We start from the raw sequence: 17799 nt of genomic DNA, 5'->3' as shown, positions 1-17799 counted from the left end.
TCTTCAATGGGGTGTCACAGGGTCCCCAGGAAAACAAAATGTAAATGTAAAATAATAAAATAAATATTCTTCTGTAGCAATAACAAAGTATAACATCAATTATTCTGTAGCAATTACACAAGAATATCCAGTAATGTCCCTGCCTACAATTAAACACATTCACTTACTGAAAATCATCTGCTGTGGCAAATGGGTGCAAGCCTTTGACCACAAACTGAGTCACTGCTCGGTGACGTTCGTCTATCCTGGCCTGAAAGGAGACGCTGCCGGCAGACTGCAGCGAGAACTGCCAGCATCTGAGCCAGACTCTGTCTGTCTCTCTCATCATGGTCACTAAATGCACAGTAATGGTTTTGTAATAAGGCAGATCACGCTAACATAATATGCACTGTTGTTGATTATTGACCTGCCGCATTAACGGGAGAGGACGTGCAAACGTTACCGCTGCTGCTGGTTGAGATTCACGAGTCCGGAGCGGAATTAAAAACACGACATTCATGTAAGGTCATCGCGTGTTTGTGAGCAAATGCTTTTGCATGTTCGTAGTGTTTCCTCCCTTAAATGAAATCTCTACTTTGCAAGTATTGCAAGTTGCCCTGTTGTCATCCGTTCTCGTAAAGTAAAACCAAACTTTTGAGCGTTTGAGCCGCCGTGTTTCCTGCCAGGTAAATGACGCTCCGCAACGTGGTGACGTCATTCGGGGCGACTGGAATCGATAAGGGAATCGTTTGTAAAAATGGCAAACGATTCCAAGGAATTGAGACAGTGGGAACCGGTTCTCAACAAGAACCGGGTTTCAATACCCATCCCTACTCATCATGGGGTGAAGTTCAATGACGAGGTTCTCAAACTGCCTCAGTAATAAGGCTGCATGCAAAAATAAAATACTGTTTAATACCAATATACAGTTTCCAAATATGGGTGGTGTGACCGCACAGAGATTCCAACCATCAGCAAAAACCAGCTTCCTCTGAAGAATCACTTGCACTGAAACATAAAACAGACAACTGACTACTAAGTCAGTGATGGGAAATGAGGCATGATAGGAAATAAGGGGTGTGGCTACAGTTAACTATACTACTGGACTCCCCCGTCCGTGCAGGTTCTCTGGAGCTATAAATTAGTGGCTTTAGATGGGTCATTTTTCTTTTCTGGCCCTAAACCGCATGTCGGCTCAATGAACTAAACTTCGAGAGTCTCTGTTATAAACTGTGTCTTCTGCACCTTAATTGAAAGTCTGGAAATATTAGTTCAATGTGCAAAACTTTTCTGTCTGTTAGGCCAAAAACTAGGGCACACCTGAAATAGATGTACTAGGTAGGCTGGGACAGAAGCAAAGAGGAGGACAAAGAGAGAAGGAAAAAGCTGTCAGCTGACAAAGTCACAGAGGCATGTGGGAGACTTTCACTCCTGTGCTTCGTACATTGGTGTAAGACTACTAATGAGGCCGTTATTCACGGAGAAATTAAGCCAATTAATGCCATAATTAGTCATACTAGTTTTTTTAATACTTGCAAAACCGAGTGTAATCTAACCCGAGCTTATGAATCCTTTCGCTGTCAGGCTTTTAATTACCCTGTTTTTTCCTCTTACATGTCATGTTAGAGGATGACTCATGACATGATGTATAGTTAGTGGCGGTGAACACACAAGGCGAGACGCTGTAAACACCTGGCACCGGCTCGGGGAATCTGTTAAACGAAGCGTTTGAGTTTTTGTGTTCGCACAGTTGTGGTTCGCAAACAGACACAAGACCTAGATTTTGGAGGACTGCACGGGAGCACGTCTGTGGGCGACTTTTGCCGCTTGTTATCTGAAGAGAGACGTGTCCACAGACGCCTGCACGTTAATTTCTGTGTGCAAAGACAGATACGGGTGAAATGTGAAGACTGAAGGGAAATAACATAACTGGACTTTTCCTTTTGCAGCATTTTTTTGCATATAAAAATATTCAGGTTCCCACCAAAGATTTTGGATTTTGATTTTCCACCAACAGATAAATCGCCAGGACTGGGACAAACATATTTATAGCTACTTTTTTTTTTTTTTTTAAAGTGGGTTTGAAAAGCTTTTATTTTTCTTTATAAACCAGCCAAAAGTAAAAGGAAATGCAGAACAGATGAAAAGAAGTGACAGGGAGAGTCATTCAACTTGCAATCTCTGACATTCACCAGAAAAATGTGTTTTTTAAATAAAATAAGTTTCCTCAAACCAAGTTGCCAAAAATCACTGATGCCCATCAACAGCATCTGCCACATAACAGTTATTTTAAATACATAAAGTCTTAACATAATAACTAGTAACTGCGAGTTAAAAGCCATTCATCACCATCATCTCAGCCTAGAAGCAGAATTTAAATGAGACTGCTTGAAAGCTGAGATCTAAATAAAAGACTGGTATCTATTGGTAACAAGCACTTCCTGTTTGTACCTGATGCACAACAGAGAGGCACGACTGTCTGTGGAGAATATGAATGAGAAGCTGGGTCAGTCATAGCTGTGATCCAGCTACCACAGGTGACCAAGTTCAGTTAGAGATCTTTGCACGTGCCCTGCAGCGTTACTCCATTTAAAGAGGTTTTCAAGACACTTACCCAGAAGTTGTTCTGAAATAATGCCATCTTCACTCAGAACGTCACAGCAATCTGTAAGAAAGAGGGAGAGCCGCATTAGAGAAAAGTGTGACGTCTAGATTCTCTCCCCCCCTTCTCTCCACATGCTGGAGAGGAAAATGACCCAGAGGATGTTTTGTAACTCTATAAAATGTGGAAATGTCAAAGATTCTCCTCTGCCCTGTGACAAACTATCAAAGTGTCAGCAAAACGCATGTAAACGATTTCAGCAAAGTCCAGCTTTGTAGAAACTCTTGAGACACTTTGAGCGTAGGAAGGGAACTCCTGAGGGAGAGCAGAGAGGAGCTTCACAGATGACTTCAAAGGATAAATTCAGAGAATGAAGGGAGGAGGGGTGACACGGGAGAGATGGGGGAGGAAAGAACAGGGGAGGAGAGAGAGAGCGATCGATGGAGTGAACGAGGCAGAAGAGACCAAGGTAACCTCCACGGAAAGAAGAAAAAAAAAGACGTGCATGTGCTGCACTTCATCGCAGCACAGCTACTGGTGCATTTAGGTTTGAACATGCATGCAGCAAACACTCTGCTTATCTGCTCAACATTTCTGGATTGCAACAGTTTATTACAATTTATTACCGACACACAAGCCCTGTCACACATGCCAACGCACGTCTGTGCGAGCGGTCGAACAGGAAAATCAAAGATCGCACGACATCAGAACAACATGTGACCCCCATCGCCTCAGAGCTTAAAACGACTTGTCGTGCGTCCAGCGTTTTCACGAGAGGTGTATTTTTAATTTGCTGGTGACAGGAGGAAGTGCACTGCAGCAGCAGAGCAACATGCACCTTTTAAGCCCCTGCATACACAATTATATCAAAGAAACACAAACACTTTAATGCAACGTGTACACAAAGCATCCTGCCCTTTGCAAGAGAATCCATAATGGGGCAAGAGTTTCCCCAGGGCTCACGCAGGGTTCCTGTTATCTGTTATTCTGCTGACTGTGTGTGTGTGTGTGTGTGTGTGTGTGTGTGTGTGTGTGTGTGTGTGTGTGTGTGTGTGTGTGTGTGTGTGTGTGTGTGTGTGTTGACAACAGCCCTCTCCTTCTATTGGCACAGATTCAGCTCAGTCCTGGTGACCTGGCATAAGACAACAGCCACACATGCAGAAACCAACACAGCAAGCCCTAGAGTGTGCATGCACACACACACACACACACACACACACCTGAAACTCCTCACACCTCAGTAATTAGCTCAGCAGCAGGACTGGAGGCCTGCAGACAGCTTTGTGTTGGGCAGAGGAGGAGAGCCCACAGGAGGGACGGAAATACTGCGGAGCAGCAGCTGCACGACTGATATCAATGCTTAGTGTATCGATTTCCAGCGAAACTACACTTTGCCAATATTTTCATATCTGCTGTACAGTGTGGAAACCAAACAAACTCCTGAAGATGATTAATGACCGACTACTGCAGCGCTGCCACCGTAAGATTCATCATCTTTGGCCTTTAATATGGGCGGAGTCAGCGGTGGAGGTCATACACCAGCACATCAATCAATTTATTTAATAAAAACCCAACAACTTCTCGTCAGTACCTCAAATGATTATCACTGGCCAACCTCGATATTTATAAAACGATATCCTAACCTTTCAGAGAAATGCTGGTCCTCGTTGTCAGAATATTTTACAGGTTTTAACCCACTACTAATAAATCCTGCCTGAGCAGATTTCCACGGCAGCCGTGCAGCGGGACGGCAGATCTGACCAGAGCACCAGATGGTTTTTAGGCAAGCAGAAAGGGGGGCAAAGGGAGCACACCAGATAAAAACAGACGCGTCACAAAGACACCGAAACCTGCTCGTAGATCTGAGTTAATTACATATACTTTTAGCTCTAATCCTCACAGTCCTGACGCAGCACAAAGCAGAGGCACAAAGACACCATACCCACGGTGCTGGCATGTATAGAAGTAGCTGACATCCAGCATTCTCCGCCTGGTTCCAACTAAACGTTGAGCTGAAATCAGCTCTGGGGCAAACAGAGCCCTGGGAAGAAGTGGGACACTCTGTGACCCTGATTCCTCAAACTCCAGATCATTTTTTATTCAGGAAATAAATGTGGGCGCAGTTTTTGGTCCTGCCATGTGCAACATCTACTGACTGCTCGCACAAGCAGCGAACATGCTGAAACGCGTTATGCACCGATTAAACGCTTGACATTTGGAAACGTGAGTTGCTGTAATGTCACAGTGTGGGTGTGAGACTCACGCCTGACACTTTCTTATGACATATCGATAAAGTTTCACTGATCGCATCTACTGAATGCGTCGTGTTGAGCAGGGTGCAGCACCACCGGACCCACCCGGGATTGAAAGCTGCCGACTTGTACAAACACTTCTCAGTTTCTCTCCAGACTGTAGTGAAGCTTGGAGAAAGTAAGAAACAACCAGAAACAGAGACCGTTTGCCTTCACAGTAAAAGCTGTGCACACATTTCAAACTTTTATTGTGAAGGTGAGCAGACACCGTTTCTGGTTGGCGTCGCACTTTTCGCAGTTTCAATGCAGAATAGCGAGTAGTTTACGAGTGTCTGCAGACACGTCAGCATCTTCCGTGCAAAATACAGGCAACTCCAGGAGTCTGCTGGCAACCACAGCGATCGCAAGGTTTTCAGTGCAGCACCGTACACAAATCATTTCACACTAGTCACTGCGAGCAACCTCCAGCAACCACTCGTCAACTATTCACAGCTTGCAAAAAATTCACTGACCAGTCTTGTGTCCACTGTGGGCGGGGCCTAAACCTTAGCTTTACCTGACCATGTCAGTAAGAAGGCAAAAGTCCTCTGTGTCCTCTCGAGTGACTTATATTACTGGATACTAGTAGGACTGTAGAGTACAGTGAGAGGAGGTACAACTGTGCACCCTCCTCAATAATGGTTCTAAACCTAAAAATCATATAAATATATAAGATCATCGCACGTTTATAACATTTCACTAATGAAAAGCATGCTGGGTAATGCTAGGCAGTCAGGTAGCACGACAGTCTGTGAACAGCTGAGCAAACTGTAGCGGCAGATCAACAGGAGACCAGAGATGGATCAAAGAAACTTGTGACAAAGACAGGAGCTGCGTCTGCTGTCTGCAAGTTCCCCGGCTTTATAAAATCAGACTCTGGCATCTCGTCCACAAACGCCAAGGGGAACGAGGCGAGGCAAATCTAACGGATGTTTTTCCTGACAGAGCGACGTGTCCGTGTGAAGTTCTGCTGTGGAAACATTGACACCAACGGGCCAAATGTTTTCTGTTTAGCAACAAAAGAAGCCACCTGTCAAGGACCAACGTTGTAGTCATATGTCGAACAATCATGTGGTTTTATTTTATTTTTAATGTTGCCATTAAAGAGCGTTATTATTCCACACAGTCCTTATACATTTATAAAAGCTCAATTATGCAGAAATCATGTTAATTCTAACCTCCTTCGACTTTATGAAGCAACAGTCTTAAAAAATACTGTGATACAAATTTTCTCATAGTGTGAAACACTAAAGTTGGGCCACAGTTTCCAAGTTTTTTCCCCTCAACGAACCAAACTTTGTAGAATATGAATGTTTGGTCACTGATGCCGAGGTGATATTAGGTTAAATATTAGGCCGCTGGATCTGCAATAGTCAAACCAAACTAACAGCAATATCACGATCTGCTGCATCCAATATTTTTAATTTATTTGTGTTAGTGTTTTATTATCTTGGAGGATTGCACCAAAATATGTGGCAAAATTCAAAAATAGGCAACGGTGCTCATGTTCTCAGATTCCTTCAATCTCGTCCTGCTCTTTGGGACAATAAAGGTGGCTTAACCTCCTGAGACACGAACTCTTCCACAGCAGCAGTTTTAATTTCTCTTTGATATTTGGGCTGATTGGGACCTGATGAATGTAAAAACAAAGAATTACCAGATTTATTTTTTTTACCTAATTTTTGTTTCTAAGAAAAATGAGAGCCACATATGAGGATACTCGTTTACAAGCTTGATAGAACAGTAGCAGCATAACGTCCTCGTAACTGGATATCAGGCCCATGTAGAGCAAAATTGAGTATTTTGGTCTAAATGACCCAAAATGTGATGTAATAATATATAAATTAACAAATATTTACTCTGAAAATTGGACTGATTATCCACCAATTAAAAACGCACTGAAACCGTTTACATGCCTTTTTCTGAGAAACATGCGATGAAATTTTTTTTAGAAATGTTTTTTTGGCAGAACTTCAAACGGCCTTTCATCGGCATCAGGTAATTCTGTTTTCTACACACCCGATCAACCCTTATTTTTGGCGTTGGCACTGCAGGCCGAAGACGAGCAGATGCAGAACGGCAACACAGGCAATGCAACTAAAACTAAACACGAGGAGGAAAATATATCTTTAACAGCCACACAGGGAGGAAATGCAGCCTTATCAATTAAAAACACTCTAACCTCGTCTTCTGCCACCCTCACACTGCCTGACAACACGCAGACGGCTGCCATGAAAAATTAGGCCTTTAAAAAGCAGATGGGAAGGAATGAAATAAGGTCTCATACAGGAACAAGAACTACCCACAGCAGGATATAAATGATGCATCCTCTCCGCCCATACTAAGCATTTCAGTTTTTATTTCCTTTCCCTTTGCCAGCGATGGCTCTACTAGCAGACGTCTCTCTGACAGGAGGGAGGAGGGAAGGAGGGTAAGGGAAGGTCAACCCAAACTCCCGCCTCCTCACCACCTCCACCTGCCTTTCTCCTTCCTTTGCTTGAGAGGACAGAGGAACGAGTCCCCACGTGTCTCCTCGCGCTTTCAGACACCGGCATCCTCATCTGGCTCAAAAAGCAAAATAAAAATGGAACTGGGTTAAATGTAATGACACAGTTGAGCATAAAATAAAGATGCCCTGCTAACCTCGGAGGAGGCGCATTTGTCACAAGCTCTGGGAGCAAAGCAGGTGTTAAAAAACGAGGCAAAGGAACAGAGGAAAGGAAGAAAAAGGACACGTAGTGTGACTAAAAGATAAAACAAACGAGCCACAGCACAGAGTCGGATCGGTGAACAAACCTTCGAACAGCTGAAGGACGGGAAGGAAGCAATCAGTAAAGGTGTCAAAATGATGCTTTTCATCATCTATTAATACCAAACGAGTTGTACAATCAGAAACAGAAACCATTATAATCTCTGAATACTGACGAGACTTAATAACACCGGCTTTTAAACTGGACGAAATGGGAATGACAGGAAAATGTTGTCTCGAAAATAATCACCAGAATTATTTCTAATGAACAAATGCGTGAATTCATTTGCCAGAAACAGCAGTCAGACTTACTGCTGTTACCCAAGTGCAGATGTGAGACGCAGTGTGAGAGAGGACATGGGCAGGCGGACCGAACTGATGAAGCGACCGGCGTCGGCTGCACTGCGGAGCAGCTCCGCTGTCCTTCGCTATCAGTTTTAAACCTGATTTGGTGAAGTGTGGAGGAGAGCTCATTTTGTGTCACCGCCACCAACAGACTCCAGCACTGCTCTGCCACATCTGCCAATGGGATGACTCACTACTGAGGACAGTAATTTAGAGCGAGACATCAGTGTGGATGTTTCCTTCCATCATATCAAACCTGTGGGCACTGACCTGTAAAATCGAGTTTCATTACAAAATATTCAGACTTTGGATTGTATTTTTTCCCCCACTTACTTTCTTCATCATTGCTAACAGAATGACACGTGGAATGGGACTACATGTTATATAAGCACCGAAGAAACAACTCATTAACTAATCAGCTAATACCAAAAATTATTTCCTCGCGTAGTCTACCACCTTTAGGGCCATGTGAGCTGTAGCCTAAGCAGAGAAACGCAGACTTTAGCAGCTCTACTCTGTGAGGCTGACATATAAATTGACCACTTTGCTTTTATACTCAGCTACCTCTTCAGCACAGTCCGTCACTGCTGAATCACACCAAACCATCTATGATCCATCACCCACAAACAAGAACCCGAGATACCGAAACTTTTGCCGCCTTTCTGCCGCTGAGAACCACGGTTTCAGACTTGGAGCTTCTAAATTTCATCACCAACACCTCACACTTGGCTGCAAACTGCCCCAGTGCTAGCTGGAGGTCTCTGTCTGATAAATCATCAGCAAAATGTAGAGAGGTCATCCCAAGGCCACCGAAGCAGAAACCCTCTGCTTACTGGCTGTGCCTCGAAATTCTGTCCACCAAATCTTCGAGTGGACAAAGAGTTGGCCCGGTCTCGCACAACCACGTGAAAAGTGCATTATCCCCCCCGGATTGAAGGAATCTCTTCTCCAGCACCCTGGCAAAGACCTTAAAGGGAGGCTGAGGAATGTGAGCACACGCTCAGATCCTCCTTTTGTTGTTACAATGTTACAGAGGAGTGTCAACCAGGACAGCTCCATGACATCCAGAGGCAGAACAATTACTGATCAAAGGAACTTTTCACATTTCTAATGGACGCACAGCTACAGAGGGACATTTTTAATTTAACATGAGCACTTTGACTTTTCAACACTAAAAACGGTCGAAATTGTCTGGTGCATTTGCTTTTGTAGGTTGAGTTTCAGCTTAAAACAAATTGCTCTGAGAAATAATAATTAATTTGGGAAGTTTTCAACAATAGTACTACTACTTTTACAGACAAGAACATTTATCACAGCAGAGACACTGATACACTTCTCTTGATTGATGGACAGTGGGGGGGGGGCTCTGTGAGAGGAGCGGTTCCTGTTTTAAAACTGCAATGAGACAGAAGAGACCCAGAAAGCTGCTCCGATACTCAGCTATACAGATGCATTCACTCTTTGATTAGCAGTTTAACAGTTTTCAGCTGTGCTGACCTGATAAAAAAGGCTGTTTCCAATGATCAGTTATGATATAAACACGATAAACTTGGATTATGTTAAAGAGTCTCTGTAAACAAGAGTTTCATTCATAACATTTCTGGTTAGTTTTACTGTAGCATGCTGCAGTACTGCTGGGCCTGTTGATGCTGCAAACCATGACATTCAATGCTTTTATAAGGCGTTGTATGAACGCAAGTACGCAACACATATCACATTATAACACGATGATGTTATAAGATGCCTCATTCAGCTTTTGTCGATATAAACGAGACGATGTTGTGAAATTAAAATGGCATAATGCAAAAAAACCAACATGTCGCTAAAAGCTTTCTGACAGAACAACTTTGCTTCTCACTTCTCTTCTTCTGTCCTACAGCAGCTCTGATGTGGAGGTTTTCCTTGGTGAATTATCACGCAGACTGAGTGCTCACACCCAAAATGGTAGGGAGCTGTCGCAACGTCATTGTTTGCATGGATGAAGGGCCCACAAAATGTACCAGTGCCAAGTTTGTAGCTCAAATCCTGATTGTGTCGGAGGAGATTGTGGACAAAGAAACAAACAGAGATTTCCTGTTTTACAGTAAGGATAACAAGAATAATGAGATGACTAAATGACCACAAACCTTTGCACGATACAGTCTATGACAACAATATATTTACGAGGGCGAACCCAAAAGTAAGGTCTCCTATTTTTTCCTGAAATAAAACAACTGTTTATTTTCTATCATATTTGCATCATTTTAAAGGTTGAAGAATTATTTATTTTCGGTCGATCATTTTTGTAAACGCTGTGACAGTTTTAGGATGCCGCTATGACACCAGGCTGTAAACTCTCTACAACACTTGCAAAGTTTTTTACATCCATGCATAGCTGTCCGTATACTTCCATTAACTGTCAATGAATTTCAACCGCTTCATCATCTTTTTGGTTCAAAAATCAAAATAACTGCGCGATGTTCCATTTTCAAGATTGAGCATCCCAGCGAAGCCGCGCATGCTTGTTTGGGAGGAAGGACCAATCACAACAGTGGGGCCAACAGCCGTACGAACAGTTTCTCTACGTCTTTGGAGACCTGACTTTGGGACTCTCCTCGTACTTCTGAGAAACTTAAACCAAAAAAATATTTCACGTCTACTTGAAAAAACAAAACGAACTTTTCGTAAGTTCATCGTTGGACCGACTGCTTTAACTTTATGAGTCTAATAATAAACATTCAAGCAAATGACGTGCTCGGATGCTGGGCCGCCTTCAGGACTATTAGGATTTGTTGCAAATGGAAAATGTATGGGCATTAGTATTTCAGCATGCCGGCTTAATCTCTGGCAATTTGCAATGAGCGTTTTCATGTCTTGCTGATATCCTTTAAACAAACTCATTAAAGTGACTGATCACAAAAACAAAACAAAAACAGACAGCCGGGCTGCTTCTTGAGGCTGAAAGATTGGATCAATTGTCCACATGAGACCGTGATCTTACAGACGTACAAAATCCTCTTGGTGATTCATTGCTGGTCTATTATAAGAAAACATGATTGCTACAATTATAGACAACTACCTCAGCACCCACAAATTGCTGCCCACCAAACAAATGAGTCAACAAAAGTGTGCTAAAGCAGAGCCTGAACCCAACAATCAGATCGCTGTCACTACCGTGACAGAATTACACCCTGTGTTTAATGACGAAGCCACACTGTGCACAGCTATTCTCTTACAGTGACAAACGCTGCTGAACGTATGCACAGGCAACGACCGAGAGCAGAAGAGAGAAGCGGAGAGACGGCAAACACAATAAACAGGAGGAAAGCAGCGAAAGAAAAAGCAGAGTGATAAACACAACCCGGGCTGTCAGCTCCCCATTGTCCCGGCCTGAATGCGCTTTTGTTACTGCAGCACACAGCTCCAGTCGAGTCCAGTCTATGACAACGTGCCAGGCGAGCATCACTTCTAAGCTTGGCACGACCAGCTGCGTAAGGCCAGAGCCGCTCATCGAGCGCTATGCACGGCTAGAGAAGATGGCGTTTTTATTTTTGTTATATTCACATTAGGGGTGGGGGGAAAAATCGATACTGTGTAGTATCGTGATATTTTGTTTGCTAATAATGTATCGATACAGGGACGGCAGAAATAGATATTTTGTTACAAAAAGGTTTTTGTGCTCTGACTTCAGAGCACGTTGATCCTTTTTCTGAGCAAGAATCCTGACACTGTCCAAATGTGTTTAACCTTTTTTTGGCAGCAATAAACATGACAGTTTACTTATTTTAATTTAAGACGTGTTTTATTTTAATTATGTTTAAAACTTTTTTATTTAATGTAAAATTATATTTTGTTTTAATTTACTTTCAAATTCTTCAGTTGCTGAAGGGGCTGCATAGTTTTCATATTGCATAGTTCAGAATAGCTGTAATTGTACCAGATGGTTGCATTCAGTTAAGTTGGACTAGACTGTAATACAAACCGTTCAGTTTGTCAACAATAAAACTGACTGAACTGAGAGAAAGACTGAGTGTGAGACTTTGATATTAGATAAAATGAATATTGATAAAGTTTACCTTTATGTACAGAATCTGAATATCGCAAAATATTTTTAAAAATTGCAATAATATCGTATCGTGTGTTAAGTATTGTGATAATATCGTATCGTGGGATGTATGGTGATTCCCACCTCTAATTCACATACGGCGTTCAGGAAGTGCTCTTTAAAAGGACAGCAGTGGAGGTGACAAGACGACTCTTTGAAGGGTAAATTAGTCAGAATTGAGTCATTTTTGCTTCTTTATAGCCTAAGGTTGCAACGAAAAACAAAGAAAAGCAGCAAATCTTTACATGTAAGAGTATATCTTAACTTAAAAAAGCTTTGTCTATCAAAAAAATAAAAATGTATATAAAACCAGTACTACTGCTGCTGGGAAAGCATCTAGAAACACTTTGGGGACATTTATCAAAAGAAATGCGAGTCCTCTACTACAGCGGTCCCCAACCCCCGGGCCGTGGACCGGTGTTGGGCCGCGAGAGTTGAGGCTCGGGTGTGAAATTTATGGTTTTCAGGGTTTTTTAACGTTAACTCCGTTTCCCTGGGTCTTTTGCCGCATTGTAGTTGCGCGTCTTATTTTGAAAGAAATATTTACCCGTTACCATAGCGACCAGAGAGCATTAAGGGGCAGAGAGGAGGACGTTACTGTCAGTGTTGTTGGCACATTTCAGGTGGACGCTGCTAATAAAGTTACACAATTGCAAAGTGAATTCGCCTTTATTGTTATATTTACAAAATACCACGGTTTTTGTCGTGGTCATTTTATGTTGTTGTATTTATCCGCGACACCTTAAAGGCCGGTCCGTGGAAATATTATCTGACATTAAACCGGCGCAAAAAAGGCTGGGGACCGCTGGTCTACTATGTACCCGGTATCACACTCGCAAAGCACGTGAGACTTGGTAAGATTAGGTGACATGGTGTAATATTCCTTTATATTGCAAACTGTACCAGTTAAAGCGCACATATTACAGGTGTGGTACTACGCTCAGTCATCTGAGACCAGTCCGGGGTGTCGGGTGATCTTTAAAGAATAGTCAAACAGTCCCGGTGAAAACCAGTTATTTTGTCTTGGATTACCACTCCTTAAATTGTTTGTTTTGTTTGATCAGCAGCTAAAAACATATTTACAGTATCAGGTACAGGAAAGAGTAAATTCCTCCTCCTGCAACCAACAACTTTTAGTTGTACTGCTCGACACGTTTCTTCATTAACGGAAAAATGAAACATTTTAAACCACCACCACACATAAAACAGCCCAATAAATACACTTGTATTACTCTAAACTACATGAAAAGACAACCTGTCACTGACTCAGAGTTTCCCTTCTGGTGGCTGATTTTAGTTTTAATCTGAAGTAATTAAAATAATCTTAAATTGAAGTCACTCTCCGTGTTCCTGTCATTTATTTTAATTCAATGCTTCTTCTCGCTCTGCTGAGCGCTCAGAAACAGACCCGGGCGAGAGCCGAAGGCGCGAGCTCAGTCCTCCATCCTGCCTCGGGACCCTCCCATCTGCTACAAGAGGAGCTTGGCTGGACTCGCTCGTGACCTCAGGCACAGGTCGTGGTTTTAGATACATTTTTTATTTTATTTTAATCTTGCTTTCATTCAAATTTCTTACATGTAACTCCAACTGCTTTAAAAGTATACAATATTTTACATAAAATATTTTACTGTAAAATAAAGAGCAGCTCAGAACTGAAAGTGTTCTCTTTATTACAAAAGAGCTTCACTCGACTGTTTCCTGTCTCAAGGTCTTGCCCTGCTTGGCAAAGACAAGGGAAGGCCTTGCGGTGCTCCAGCCTACATATGAAAACACACATGTATAATTGATCGTGTGGCTCTGTGTGCACATGAGCATTTTTGAAAGGTCGAGCCGAAGGACTGTTCAAACAGGTTAAAGCATCAGTTCAGTGCAGGCATCTGGTGCTTCCAAATTAAAATGCAGAACAGGGAGCTCTTTTTATTTGTCCTCTTCTGCCTGCAGGAGGAAATACCAGGTTGTAACGGAGTGTATGTGCTTCAGTAATTGGCTGTGTGCAGCAGGTGAGAGAAAGTGCGAGTCAGCAATGTTTGAGGGAGTCATGAGAGGTTCGGGTACTTTTTCACTGCCTGTATTATCTTCTCAGGTGGCCGGCTTACTCACTCGCTGTGGCTGCATAGATAATGACCAGTAACTACTACATATCTCACCTGGAATGATCCCTAGGTGCCCATGCTTTTGGTCTCCCACAACAATTTTACTGCGTTTGCTGTGCTGTTACACTGCAAAATACACAGAGACACTGGGAATCCTACAAACGAGGCTCATCTCATGCACCACCTTCCTCAGATAACATTAGCGGAGCAAACATTCACTAAATCGGCTCAAACAAAAAAAACGTACAACACACTTATCTGGAAAAAGCGACCTTCTAATTCAGAGTAAACTAACGGCTCAGTCACGCGAGTGCAAGTGGGAGAGCAGCCTCCCTCCACCTACACAAAATAAATAGATACATAAATAAAATAGAAATGATATCTGCCTGATTTCTTCACATTCTCCAACCAACTGCAACCTGTGGTGACCTCGTGTTTGTCCCAAGCTTGAGGGTGCTGCACACTTATGGCCCCTTTTGATTAAGTCAGTTCGATTCCATCTTATTTACATGGTGGCAAATCAGAACAACAGTTGCCTCAAGGCACTTTATAGTGTAAGGTGAAGATCAACCCCCCTTGGGGAAAAAATTTGGCAAAACTGGGAAGGAAAAACTGCCTTTCAACAGGAAGAAACCTCTGGCAGAACCAGGCTGGTGAGAGACGGGACAGAAATAAATAAATAAAAAGGCAATTACGAGGGGATTGCACGAATAATGGTGTCTGACTTGGACCGAATGCAATCAGTCTCAGAGACAGAGCTGAAGATTTTCAACACTTACTGTCTAAATTGTAAGATGCATAGATTGTCAACATGTTGCCATCAGTCTATAGCAGGGGTAGGCAACTCCAGGCCTCGAGTGCCGGTGTCCTGGAGGTTTTAGATGAGTCCATGATCCATCACAGCTGATTTAAAGGGCTAAATGACTCCTCAGCATTTCTTGAAGTTCTCCAGAGGCCTGGTAATGAACTAATCATTTGATTCAGGTGTGTTAACCCAGGGTGCGATCTGAAACCTGCAGGACACCGGCACTCGAGGCCTGGAGTTGCCTCCCCCCGGTCTATAGGAATCACCTCAAGCTAGCTGATGTTACTCTGCTTATATTCCCATAGAACAGGAAGGTTAATCATCATATTGGAAAATGTTAAAAATCCCAATAATATCATATTGTGTGGTGTCTGGTTATTCCACCTCTTGTAAATACAGAAATCACCTGTTAGCCAACAGCTCTCCAAACGGTCCTGTAATGATCAGTCCTGGAGCACCACTATGTGAATACATCAGGGCATTTTTATATCCAGTGGTCAGTATTAAGTGCTTCGCTTAGCAGCAGTACGTAATATTTAGACAAAACAAACAACAACAAAAATAAATAAACAAATAAAATAACTGTGAAAGGACTAAATGTAGCAACACAGCTGGTAAGTTGGCAATGACGAGAAGAACTCGCGTTGCCAACTTATTCACTGTTCAGTGACATCAGTGAAGGAGACGGAGCCAGGCAGACCAGCAGAGACGGTTCGTGTGAATCCCAGACTTAAAATCACGAAAAGTCAAATATTTTATACGTGGAAAACACAACAGTGGCAGAACTGTGTCACCGTACAATATTTATCCATCTTGCACAGCACCTGTCCAGCACTCAGACAGACTTTCTGTCTTCAGCTGCTCCAGAGATACTGCAAAGCCTTACCAGGCACGTAATAACATCTGTAGGTTTGTGTGCGTCTTGAAAGATGCAGTGTTTCCTCACGCACGTGTGCATGCACGCACACACATGCACACACATGCACGCACACACACACACACACACACACAGGCTTTTACGCTGAGTAACTTCGACTCATTGAAACACTTTTGTCCATCTGTCTCTGATTAACAGAATCCAAGTCTATGTGAAACTATGAATTTTCAAGCGTGACCTTCACCTTGATCCATTAGGTGATGACTGTGTGCAGGGCTCAGTAAAAATCACACAATACTCAAGGATGAGTAACAATTCTGGTTAAAATTGGAAAAATGACACCTAAAATGACAAGTATGACCTTGACCTTCAACACAGAGTGAAGACTCCGTGGGAAGAGCAGAGATTCTTTGCAACCGCCGTGATATAAGCCTTCGTCACATAATCAGCTAAACATCAGCATCTTCACAAGCAACTACTCAACGAATGCCAACGTAGCTGATTTAAGACTCAATCTATGATGATGCCAGCAGTTTGACCGAACACAGTGCGCATGAATCTAGATATCATACCGACCTTAAGACTCCCAGAAAGAAACACACCGTCAATAACCAAAATTAACCCACAACATCAAACGGCCTAATAAAAATGACAAACTTAGACCGCATCGTCATTTATGTTGAAACCAGTATACGCGTCCTTCTACATCGAGATCAAACTTTTGGTCCATGTGCAATCAGATTTTTAGGCAGAGATCGGTGCGGGGGTGTGAAAACACGCAGCTTAGTGAGCGAATGAACAGCGAGCAATCAAACGCAATCCGTTCTAATGACGTCTGTAAACAAAAGAATCGAGAAAAGAAATCCATTCCTCCCGACGCTGCTGCATTATACTTTATTTAATGATAGTAAAACACCTCCTTTCAGTATTTTCTCTGCATCCCACTCACCCTGACTCAGAGTCAGGAGGAAACAGAACCTTCTCCTTGTAGTCAAGGCACAAGGGAGAGTGTTGTTTACCTCTCATATCAAAAGATCCCAGCAGCCTTCAACTCTCAACTCCTGCCACTTGGTTTCAAAGACACACAGAGAAAGACAGCTGTGCTACAGTCTGAGGTTGCAAACACTGCGGCTCACGCTATACATGCTTGCAAACTAACATAAAGTCATGGCGAGAATGTCTATCAGTCAAACGGGGATTTCCACACAATGGTTTCTTTGGTGCAACCAGACAGTGGTTGATTTGCACCTCAAAAGTGATGCAACAGAATTAAATGAGCCTTTACTTGCACCTGAAGGTGTTTCACATGATGCATTTCCAGAATCAAGCAAAGTGGATTCAAGGTTAGGCTAACACCACTCGAGCTACCTTTATTTGACAGCAGTCAACAGAGTGACAGAGAGGACGTGGAGCGAGGGGGTGGACCTGATTTACATGTGGGTTTGCTTGTTTACCGACAATCAGGACATTATGAAACTGCCAATATGTATTTTTCTTGAGTTGAGACTGAGACTCACGACAAGCTCCAAACATTACACTCATTGTGAAACTCTGGGCCAACACAAACATTTAACATGATAAAGTAGTCATTTGGCCACCGGCTGATGCTGATTTTTGTCGGTCCAATATTTTTGTTATTTATCTCCCCATCTGTCCAGGAGAACTGCCAAGTGCTCTTGCTATCATATTTGCAGATAACCAATATGAGTATCAGCTGATTTCCATGTTCTGTTGATATCTTGCTGCATCTCTCAGTTTAGTGTCTTTGAAGCTACAAAACAGACATGCAAACTGAAATGTACCTCACAGCCCAGAGAATATGTCCATATTGCTTAGAAGTATTAGACGAATTCCCTCATATGTCTTTAAGTTAGGTGTCACTCGGTGAAGCCTGACACACTTCTAAGAACTGACAGAGGATATCTAGGACAAAACATCTGCAGTCAAGTCAGTGAAGCCCCACAGCGGGTGTGT

The 17799-nt window shown here is 42.8% G+C and overlaps 1 protein-coding gene across 4 annotated transcripts in view; it reads right to left on the bottom strand.

The window, feature by feature from the left end:
- The window catches only part of fcho1 (FCH and mu domain containing endocytic adaptor 1), a 61727-nt gene that overhangs the window by 43177 nt on the left and 751 nt on the right, over positions 1-17799 (bottom strand). For all 4 annotated transcript variants that reach the window (XM_085386995.1, XM_085386998.1, XM_085386996.1 and 1 more), the window contains exon 2: positions 2594-2644. In XM_085386995.1, the coding sequence (XP_085243121.1) occupies positions 2594-2620 (27 nt within the window). In that variant the 5' untranslated portion in view covers positions 2621-2644. The remainder of the gene's footprint in view (positions 1-2593; positions 2645-17799) is intronic.

Source organism: Rhamphochromis longiceps, linkage group LG17, assembly GCF_057381845.1.
Source record: "Rhamphochromis longiceps isolate RC_006_pf linkage group LG17, R_longiceps_female_GT1.1, whole genome shotgun sequence".
NCBI lineage: Eukaryota > Metazoa > Chordata > Actinopteri > Cichliformes > Cichlidae > Rhamphochromis > Rhamphochromis longiceps.
This window is presented reverse-complemented; position numbering and strand designations above follow the sequence as displayed.